The sequence below is a fragment of the Gnatocerus cornutus genome, chromosome 2, assembly GCF_029298725.1.
Source record: "Gnatocerus cornutus isolate USDA-ARS CGAHR chromosome 2, icGnaCorn1.1, whole genome shotgun sequence".
Classification (NCBI taxonomy): domain Eukaryota; kingdom Metazoa; phylum Arthropoda; class Insecta; order Coleoptera; family Tenebrionidae; genus Gnatocerus; species Gnatocerus cornutus.
Window position 1 is genome coordinate 2847825 of NC_142234.1, and position 12053 is coordinate 2859877.

General features: G+C 32.4%; 1 protein-coding gene across 1 annotated transcript in view; it reads left to right on the forward strand.

Moving 5' to 3' along the window:
- The window catches only part of LOC148178147 (uncharacterized), a 36161-nt gene that overhangs the window by 10602 nt on the left and 13506 nt on the right, over positions 1-12053 (forward strand). The window contains exons 3-4 of the mRNA XM_088031301.1: positions 6189-6449; positions 11544-11653. Coding sequence (XP_087887427.1) covers positions 6189-6449; positions 11544-11653 — 371 coding nt within the window. The remainder of the gene's footprint in view (positions 1-6188; positions 6450-11543; positions 11654-12053) is intronic.

Consider the following 12053-nt stretch of genomic DNA (forward strand, 5'->3'; position numbering starts at 1 on the left):
AAGAAAGATTTTTTGGCGTTCACAAACAACTCGGATAACACAAAGTAATGACTTTATTACCGCCCTGTGCTATTATTTTCATGTTTCTTTCACCGAACTTTGGCTTTAAACCAGAAAACAAATCGTTTGTGAAAAAAATAAACGACAGTTCCGGAACAGTACATCAACGTCATTTATGACTAAAGTGAAAAACAAATCCCAGAATCCCCAGATAATGTCGCCGAAAGCGCCGAAGAAATTTCTGTATTTCGCTGTAAAAGTAAAGTTAGCAATCACCATAATGTTATCTCAATCAAGTTCAAGTAAAACGGAAAAACTAGGTCATCCACTTTCTTGACCTAAAACGCTTAATAAGCTCCTTTATTAGCCGGGCACAAAGAACCTTTGTTGCAAGAACCGAAATTCTAAAATTTAGGGGGAAGCTAGTAGCAACAATCAAAATTAAATTAGTTTTTCGACAGCAAAGTGTAAAATTAAGCAAATTGCTATCAGTTGATTGTAATAAATGGTGTGGTCATATCCGGTGACGTCACGAAGGAATCAGAGCAGGGCTGAATGTTCGATCGAGAAATAAACTGACTGTGACCTTGGCTTTCCTCGGGCCCAAATAGACACAATTTTAATCATTTCGAATTGTGTTTGATTAATCCACATTTAAACAATGAAATTTTTGGGGACAAAAGACGATTATTATTAGTTTTGATTGCCGTTGCTAAAGATGGTGGAACAAATGAATTCATAATGACGTTGTTTTAATACTTGGAAAAATAACAGTATATTAAAAAACTGTGCCATTATAAAACAAGTCCTTTATACTATTTTTTCGAATTTGCACCTTTTTTTAATAAAAAATTAAGAGTTTGCGTTTTACACGATTGGTAATGGTTTTGTAACCACGACTTGCCACTTGATTTTCAAATTCAATTTTAAATTTGACATTTATTGAGTTTCACTGTCACTGAATTTTGACTTAACGTAACCTAACCTCACATCTATTATATTTAGGTACAATTATTGTTGACCGCAAAGGACAATTCAATTATATTGATACATTTTTTATTCACGCAGCAATTTATTAAACACGAATCGTAAAATCCAAATTGACCAAGAACTTGACAGGAAACACGTGACAGTCCGACTAATTAGTTCTGCCAATTCTTAAAAAACAAAATTTTCTACTTTGAGTTCTCTTCAGAATTATTGACTTGAGAATTATTGACATATCAGTGTGCCTTGGAAATTCAAATTTATGTTGGCAGAATCTTTTAATATAAGCGTATTTAGTGTTTTTAGATTTATATTTATCCCTATGTGTATGTAATGTGTGTCACGTCAACTTAGAATCTTAGAAATCTGTGTTATTATGGTAGATTCAGAATCTGATTAAAATATCAATCCATTAGCTTAAAAACGTAATTTACTTCATAACCTCAAAATGTTACATTGACAGTTTTAGAACCAAAATGCTAAAAGTCGTTCACATTGTTAGAGGCGTTTTACACAGGCATGGCCTACCGAGATGTCAATAATTCTGAAATATAGTATAGATACCTATAAACGACCCCAAATTGAGTACTCTAATGGACCTATTAAAGCGGCAAATTCGAAAAAAGCAATTTTAAATTCCACTGTTTTACATGTAAAAGAGTTTGAGTTGAATTTGTTTACTGATTGCATTTATTTAACTACTTTCGCTTTCGTTTTAATTTTCTACATGCTTTTACTGATTCGAGCATGAACTTATCCTTGACTGAAAGGTTATCAAATATTAAACAACAATTACCCAGAAAACTCACAATCAATAAAGTGCACTGCATACAGCTTTAAGTTTATTGGATGAGAAAAAGCAAGACTCTGGATCAAGTGGGAATAAAACATTTGTGTTTGGCGATAAACTGAAAATTTCGAAATGAACCTGGAAAGTACGAGTTGAAGAAATTTACATGAGAGAACTGCGAAGTTAAAAGTCGAAATTTGTTCTGAAGAGTTTGTAAAAAATGTTTTGAAAATGATTTTGTGAGTGTGTAAATTAATAATGAAAAATCGATAAATTCGAGTCTCATAATAAATTACGGTGGAAATGGGAAACCATTTCTGAATTTCCGGCAGTTTTTAACTGCGTTACATTCATTCCAGTTTCTTTCCTTGTTTTTTTCTAATGTTTTTCTCTTTAGATCCTTCGAATTCTATTGATTCTTCTAGATGTGTTAGACTCTTTTAGATCATTTCAATACCTTGAAATTCTTTCTTTAGTGTTTAGTTCTCTTTTCCAATTCTTTGAATTCAGGTTGGAAAATTTAATTCAATTTAATTAATTTAAACAATAGTCAACAAATTTGGGACAAACTTTGTTCTGGAGCAATGGAAAACCATTTCTAAAGTACAAGGTGTTTATAAATGTTTCTAGCATCAACGGTAGCTCTGGAATTCCTGTCATGCACTATTTTGCCGCTTTGTCTTTATAGTGAACATAACAATCTCGAAAATTATTTATTTATTAAAATTATAATTTTTATTTATAAACTGATAATTTTAGAATTTTTCTAAATGTCTTAGTATCTTTTGGGCGATATTCAACTTTCTTTTAAATTGGCACCCATATATTTCTTTTTTTTCATAATTTGGAAGATATTAATTTATATTAAAATATTAAAACAAAAGACAATAATAATAACAAATCAGAAAAAACATCTACCTAATTTAATTAAAATACTGTTGAAACGCCATCCCGTTTTTTTCATTGCATAATTGACACCATGCACCTATATTTTATTGCCAATTTATTTCAATTTTGATAATTTTTTTTAAAATATTTTTTGTAAAATTAGCACATATTACACATTTCTGAATCAAGAAAATTAATATCTTCCAAATTATGCAATAAAAATATGCGTGCCAATTTAAAATAAGAAAGTTGAATATCGCCCAAAAGATACTAAGACATTTAGAAAAATTCTAAAATCATCAGTTTATAGTAAATTAAAAAATATTTAATTTGTTTTTTTAATTTTTGAAATTGGTTTATAAATAAAAATTCTGCAAAGCCTGCGGTTTTTTAAAAATCACCCTGTATAATGTCACTTATATCCACGACGTTTCAATTACGGTTTTGTGTCCAAGTTTATGATTTTCAGGGTTCAAACCACTAAAAGAATTTTTTTTTCCAAAACTTACTTTACTCCATGATTGAGGTTAACAACAAATGTCAGTTGAAAAATCTAAACCCACATTTGTAATAAGCGGCAAATTTCTTTGACATTTTATAGCCACCCTTGATGCTAGAAACATTTATAAACACCTTGTACAATTGGCCCCTGATTCTAAATCCGAAGCCCGTTTTGCTCCATCAGGTCAGGACTCAGACATGTTTGTAAAATAATTTTTTTTAGTACCCCGTTAACGTGCAAAATCATGAAACTATAATATATCATTGGAATGGTAATTAAATTAGCTTCCCAACGAACTATAAAAGTTGCAGGGAGTGTCAATTTTTGCCAAGATATTTGAGAAAAACTGAAGAAAAATTTTCAAAAAAATTGCTTACAACTCCTAAATTGGTCGGTCCTTTGATTTTTTATTTTAATACGTCATTATAACGGTTGAGATCTTTGTTTTCTAACGCGCTGTTAAACAAGTTTATTATAGTAATCTATTATTTTTTGTGATTAGGACGATAGTAGATTTTGTCATACGGCAGAAAAGTGGTACTTTTTGTCAAGCAACTAAATTGCAGTAGCGAGGCGAAACGTAACGTAACCGAGCGATGCAAAATTGCGAAACAGCAGAAGCCACTTTTTGGTCAAATAGCAAAAATACTGACTAATTTTTCTCCAAACGAATGATTCAGTTCTACGACCGACAATGAGTAAACGCAAATTCAACTATAAACATGGATGGCTATGCATGTAGTTGTCATTAATAACATTTATTGTGAAAAAGATTGGTTTCAAAGGGTTTCAAAGTTAAGATTTGCCTAGGCAGAAAAAGTGTTTTCTTAACAGCGGACGCTTTTCATTATTTATAACAAAATTGCCTACTTTATTGTCTAAACACTATTAAAAAATAGTGACTTTTTATAACGTTTGGAGAAGAAAATGTCTTGTTTACTTTTGAGGATTTTGTAAACATTTTTGTTTCAATACCCACAAAATTGTGGTTTTTCCGTTAATCTGGCGTTTCTTAATGGTTTCACTGGTCAGAATGGAAGATCGTTGATAAAAATTATCCAACAACTGTTAAAAAGTTGTTGGTCGAGTTTTTTATAATTTAAATGAATTTTAAGACGCTTTCGTATCAATCTAGATAATTGTTTCGCCTAAGTATATGTAATTTTCGTAAAATTTATAATATTTATCGGTTTCTACCACCAGGATATCCGGAAAAAAGTTCAAGTGAAGATGCAAAAAATAGATTTTCAGTGACATCCACCTCCCCATTTTGGCTTTCAACAGATTGGCGAGTTTTTGTGTTAAATAGTTACTTATTGTGATTTCCAAAAAATTCTGAACAATTTATTTCAAAAATTTCTACCCTCTAATTTTTTTTGATTTGTAAGCAAACTCTTCATCATCAAGAAATTTTCTGAAATGTACTATTGTGGGCTGTGTTAGCATTAAAGTTATTTTAAAACTCAATACACGTATCTATAAATTATTTTTTTAAGCAATGCTATTGATTTTTTTTAATTTTCTTTAAACTGCCAAAAAATAAAAGTTTAATTTTTTTTTAATATTTTTGATGTTTTTTGTCCTGTAACTTCTAAACGATAAGAGATAGCAAAACATTTGTCACCTCGTTTAAAAGGAAAGATCTTTATCTTTTTAAAAATGCATTCCAATAAAAAATAATTTTTGAATTTTACGCAAAATAGCATATGAAAATTTATATAATTACCTTAGCGATGAGTTTTATAGGTCGTTGGAAACCTTATTAAATTAGTTTTCAAAAACACTACCGAGCAATCCTTATAACTTTGCAAGTTGCAATAAATTTTTGTACAGTAAAGGCGGTTTGACACGACCACATTTTTTTTGCAAATTAACATTCAAGATTTGTCACAAAATTAATGCAGAAAATTTTTTCTTGTTCTATTCTCTTCACTTGGTGCATTGCTACTGCGCAGAATTTATTGTGAAATAATTTGTGAATTTTTTTTGCAAAAATATTTTCTTCAATTTCGCTGGTTGTCACGAGAATATTTGTTTGAAAATAAATTTTCAAATTCTCTTTATTCGTAAAAATTGATCGTGTCAAACCGCCTTTAAACCTTAAATTTTTTTTAAGCAAAACACTTCTCCAGTGCAAATTAAAAAAAAATTAAGAGTTAATGCCAGCAATTTTCATTCCTATATCCTTAGTTTTTTAATTTTTGGCTTGTCCTAAAAATGAAATTCTAACAATTTTGGTATTCTGATAGTTTTCAAAAACCAAAATGTCTAATAAAATCAAAAAATTGATGAAAGAGATCCTATTAAGCGAACATCTTGTTGTGAAGCATCTATTCTAGAGATGAGTTCTAAATTTATCTAACAAGAGATCGATTAATATTAAAAAAACGTTCGAGTTATTTAAAACACATAAATTTCACTCTCATGTCCTTGCCAGGTAATAAAGTATTCTTCTTTAACGGCATTCACGTGCATCTTCACTCCTACTAAAATATTAAACAGGTTATAACCCAGAAATACTCAATCAATAAACTCAGATATGCCATAGACAATTACTTGTAAATAACTAACAGCAACAATTTCCAATCCTATTTCAATAAAACCATTTTTGGCCTCATGAATTGTAAACGGCCAATTAACATTCAAATGACATTATATTTACAAGCGCCCTGGACGTTTACACTAGCCGTGCGGTAAAAAGTGCCCAAATCGTCTGCTCTTCAGATGCGTTTATAAATTAAAATCACTTTATCATAATGAAGATTGATCACCAAAGTCGTATTTACCTAAACTATTATCTCAATTAAGACAATATTTCTATTTTTAAAGTCATATTGAAACTTTTTTATACAGCGCCATCTTGTGTATTGTTTGTGCACCAACTACAAAATTGACAGAATTGACAGATGACGATATTTATAAATGTCAAATGTGACAGTTCTCATGAATTTTGAAAAACCCAAACTGATTTCGCGCTGTAAAATGTAAGTTACCACACGCGACTGTGAATAACTATTCCAGTTCCAGAGAATTCAAAGCCAGAATCCGCAAAAACCGTGACTTTAACGTCGAACGGTTTCGTACTACCAAAAGTCCAAGAAAACGAAGGAGGCGAGAAAACAGACTTAAGTCAAGATCCCGAACTTGAGGGCGCGGCTGTGAAAATTCAGGCAGCTTTTCGAGGTCATCAAACTAGAAAAACTATGAAACAACCAGCGAAACACGAAGACAAATCACCTTCTTCGCAGAACTTGGAGGAGGAATTTAGCGCCGACGATAGAGGTAAGAAAGAAAGATGTGTTCTACTTTAAGTTTAAAAAATAATGAAGATTAGAGGTGTGGAAAGACAAATTGCGTAGAAAAACTCAAGACTTTTCCTGTTTAGTGGAGGCAATTACAAGACCAGAATTTGCAACATTCTCCAATTCTCCTTCGCATCCAGATAACTTCCTTGCCCAATAAATACTTAAGCGCATTGCACATTACATGAAGTCCTAGGAACAGTAACCTGAAGGAAATTGCCACTGAAAGAAAGTTTTATTACCAATCGGATGTGATCTTACTCTCTGACTTGCACTTTACGAAAACAAACGCGTATGCAATGAAAATTTCAAACTACAAGGTGTTTATAAATGTTTCTAGCATCAAGGGGGGCTTTGGAATTTCTGTCATTTTGCCGCTTTGTTTTCATAGCGAATATAACTATGTTCACATTTATTTCAAATGTCACTTACGTCTACGGTTTTGTGTCAAAATTTTTGATTTTCAGGTTTCAAGTACCACTACTTGAACAGTTTGTTTTCAAAACTAACTTTGTTCAATAATTGAGGTTAACTACAAATGTCAGTTGAAAAATCTAAACCCATATTAGTAACGAGCGGCAAATTTATTTGAAATTTCATAGCCACCCTTGATGCTAGAAACATTTATAAACATTTAGATTTGCATCTCTCCACTGTCAAAGATAAATTTAATAAATTTCAAATAATGAAGAGACTAACGAAGTATCGTCTAAAAACTGTGACAAGAATAAAAAGTAAAATCCAAATTCAAACAGATAAATATCGCAAATATTTTAGAATAAATTATTAATTTTATCACATCTTACCGTTTTAAGTCGCCATCATTTTAAACACGTCGCATAATAAAGTTGGTATTTCATATTTTTCAATATTTAGTATAGTAGCAATTTGAGGTCGTAGAAAAAATATAGTATGTAACTCCTTTATAAATTACTCGCTCCGCTCGTGCCTAAATGTACTCGTGACTAAAAGGACGTTTATAAAACTTGCTATATAATTTACTATTTAATTGACCTATATTTTTGTGATGGTTACTATTCTATGTTAAATAAGAAAAAGTCGATTTTGCGTTGATTTTGCAATAAAAATGAAAACAAGTTCATATCTTTGTTAAGTGGTTTAGAATAAAATTTTTATATTCTTAATTTTCAGGCATTTCTATATTTTTCAAAATAAGTGAAATTTTGAATAGATATAAAGCTACGTTGTTTCTGATTAAGAAAATTTGATGTTATATTTCCTTTATTTAATGTACATATTTATGTATTATAGTTTCTTTTCAAAAATTAAATAACTTATAGATGAAATACAAGGTGTTTATAAATGTTTCTAGCATCAAGGGGGGCTTTGGAATTTCTGTCATGCGCTATTTTGCCGCTTTGTTTTCATAGTGAATATAACTATGTTCACAATTATTTTAAATGTCACTTTACGTCTGCGGTTTTGTGTCAAAATTTTAGATTTTCAGGCTTCAAGTACTTCAACTTGAACAGTTTGTTTTCAAAACTAACTTTGTTCAATGATAACTACAAATGTCTGTTAAAAAATCTAAACCCATATTAGTAACGAGTGGCAATTTTTTTTACATTTCATAGCCACCCTTGATGCTAGAAACATTTATAAACACCTTGTATAACAGATTTTTACGAGGTACCTAACTTTAGTAGGCAATAATTTTAATTATTATCGGAAATGTTTTTGACACGGCTTCACACGTCGAGTTTGTTGTTTATTAAATTAAAATCCCACACATAGTTCAATAAGATTCCTAGATAACTTCATGTATGTAATAAATGCGAAGGTAACATGCAAACGCTGTTGCTTCAATTATGCATGAACACCTCATAAAAAATTGATTTATTTGCCTTGAAATCGAGATAATTTCAGATTACGAAACGACCATATTTTCCTGAAAGTTTTCATAATTGGTGTTAATATTCGCCCGGACGTGTGAGTTGGTAATGGAAATTAACAGCGCTCGGAAAGAGGAAACAAATTAATATAAAGCGATCATCCTCAGTTAACCTTGCCCTTAATTGTCACTTTGACAGCTGTTAATTCTAAATATTGACGTTGCAAACAGTTTCTTCAATCAAAGACGTGACTTTCAATTGTCAAGCCAACTGAGGATGAGTTTTTTAGATATTTTAGATTCGAGCGATTTTGGCTCGTGGCGACAGGGAATTCTCATGATGCTGGCCAGTCAAAGCTTTAGTTACAAACAGCGACAAATTAATATAAAGCGATCATCCTCAGTTAACCTTGCCCTTAACTGTCACTTTGACAGCTGTCAATTCTAAAGATTGACGTTGCAAACAGTTTCTTCAATCAAAGACGTGACTTTCAATTTTTAAGCCAACTGAGGATGAATTTTTTAGATATTTTAGATTCGAGCGATTTTGGCTCGTGGCGACAGGGAATTCTCATGATGCTGGCCAGTCAAAGCTTTAGTTACAAACAGCGACAAATTAATATAAAGCGATCATCCTCAGTTAACCTCGCCCTTAATTGTCACTTTGACAGCTGTCAATTGTAAAGATTGACGTTGCAAACAGTTTCTTCAATCAAAGACGTGAGTTTCAATTTTCAAGCCAACTGAGGATGAATTTTTTAGATATTTTAGATTCGAGCGATTTTGGCTCGTGGCGACAGGGAATTCTCATGATGCTGGCCAGTCAAAGCTTTAGTTACAAACAGCGACAAATTAATATAAAGTGATCATCCTCAGTTAACCTCGCCCTTAATTGTCACTTTGACAGCTGTCAATTTTTAAGACTGACGTTGCAAACAGTTTCTTCAATCAAAGACGTGACTTTCAATTTTCAAGCCAATTGAGGATGAGTTTTTTAGATATTTTAGATTCGAGCGATTTTGGCTCGTGGCGACAGGGAATTCTCATGATGCTGGCCAGTCAAAGCTTTAGTTACAAACAGCGACAAATTAATATAAAGCGATCATCCTCAGTTAACCTCGCCCTTAATTGTCACTTTGACAGCTGTCAATTCTAAATATTGACGTTGCAAACAGCTTCTTCAATCAAAGACGTGACTTTCAATTTTCAAGCCAACTGAGGATGAGTTTTCTAGATATTTTAGTTTTCGAGCGATTTTGGCTCGTGGCGACAGGGAATTTTCGTGATGCTGGCCAGTCAAACCTTTAGTTACAAACAGCGACAAATTAATATAAAGCGATCATCCTCAGTTAACCTTGCCCTTAACTGTCACTTTGACAGCTGTCAATTCTAAAGATTGACGTTGCAAACAGTTTCTTCAATCAAAGACGTGACTTTCAATTTTTAAGCCAACTGAGGATGAATTTTTTAGATATTTTAGATTCGAGCGATTTTGGCTCGTGGCGACGGAATTCTCATGATGCTGGCCAGTCAAAGCTTTAGTTACAAACAACGACAAATTAATATAAAGCGATCATCCTCAGTTAACCTCGCCCTTAATTGTCACTTTGACAGCTGTCAATTCTAAATATTGACGTTGCAAACAGCTTCTTCAATCGAAGACGTGACTTTCAATTTTCAAGCCAACTGAGGATGAGTTTTTTAGATATTTTAGATCCGAGCGATTTTGGCTTCGTGGCGACAGGGAATTCTCATGATGCTGGCCAGTCAAAGCTTTAGTTACAAACAGCGACAATTTAATATAAAGCGATCATCCTCAGTTAACCTCGCCCTTAATTGTCACTTTGACAGCTGTCAATTCTAAATATTGACGTTGCAAACAGCTTCTTCAATCGAAGACGTGACTTTCAATTTTCAAGCCAACTGAGGATGAGTTTTTTAGATATTTTAGATTCGAGCGATTTTGGCTCGTGGCGACAGGGAATTCTCATGATGCTGGCCAGTCAAAGCTTTAGTTACAAACAGCGACAAATTAATATAAAGTGATCATCCTCAGTTAACCTCGCCCTTAATTGTCACTTTGACAGCTGTCACTTCTGAAGATTGACATTGCAAACATCCTCTTTAATCAAAGACGTGACTTTCAATTTTCAAGCCAACTGAGAATGAGTTTTTTAATCGCACGATATTTTCGATTCGGGCGATTTTGGCTCGTGGCGACAGGGAATTCTCATGATGCCGGCCAGTCAAAGCTGTAGTTACAAACAGCGAGTTTTCCAGGTGAACTAAAATGGAGCAACAAACAATCAATAAACGACTCGGATGTGGCCAAATAAGAGGGATGTTCATATAAAGTGATACTTGAAAATTGAGGACATGACGATATATTGTAGGAAAACACACGAGTGAACGTCGTAATTCTTTCCAATTTTTATTTAATGGAATTTTGATGTAAAAGCGACATAAAAGTGAGCATTTTACAATGCTTCTCTGAAGACACGGCTAATTTTGAGCACAACACAAAAATCTCCAGATGTCGGTACACTTGAGTGAGTTTAGTCGTAAAAGCGGTAAATTATCACTCCAAAGTTATTACACTTCTAGATGGATTCATTAATAACTTTCCACAATTCGTAACAAAGTAGGTACAATCTTATTAAAGTGACGCTTTCAGTTTCTGTATAAATAAATCATGACGTAAACTGGTCACATTGATCGTCTGAAGTGTGGAGTTTTACATTTTTCATTTCCCACCGTTGGGACGCCCGTTGGAATAGATAGAAAGTAGGTTGAATTAAAAAAGTTGCGTATTTTTACGGGAATCAATAATTCCGCCCCAACGAAATTATTTATTCGTCGGTGGCATTTCATTATAAAACCAAATTTTACACATACGATTGTACAGGTATGTGTTGTTTTTCTAGACAAGAACCCGATATTGGCTTTTATCTGGCGTTTGCACAAGAACCGGAAACCCAACAAAATCCACAACTTAAAACAGTCGCAGTTATAGAACGGCTTTACTGATTGCTTTTCGTTCCATTCTTCCAAACAACCTCATATATTAAGAGGGTTTAGTTAAGAGAAAAAAATGGCTGTTTTAGAACAAGGTTAATATAATTTCCAGCGCGCTTTGTCTACGTCTCAAAACTGTTTGAATTTAACTTGATTAAAATACTCTTTTTAATTAAACCGGTGGAGTATTAATTTCCATTGTTCCAGAATTGTGCGACGCTGCCACGAAAATTCAAGCATCCTTCAGAGGACATATGATAAGAAAACAAATGGAGAAAAAAGAAGATGATTCCCCTACACCCACCAACAAAAATGAGGTAAACAATAGTGCGTAGCTGTGGCATTATAAATTTAGACTTTGCTAAGTTATCATTGGCGCAAAACTGCTTATGTTGGTTTCCACAACACGAGTTTACTTTATAATTCAAAAAAATTAATAATGTTTTGACAAAGAAAAAAGGTAATAACTTATATAGATATATTAAAATTAACCCAAATTTAGCAACTTCTATGGACTATTTAACCTTAAAAATAACTCCCACAAATTTCATTCTTGTGACACCAAAAATGTCGAAATTAAAGCGCGTTCAAGTTTTTTTTGTAAATTTTTTTTAGCTACTCGAAATAATTTTTTTTACAAATTCTCCTTTTCGCTCTAAATTTTTGTAAATCGGCACTGTAAATAAGACAGTCAAGAGTGATAATCTCCATAAATTT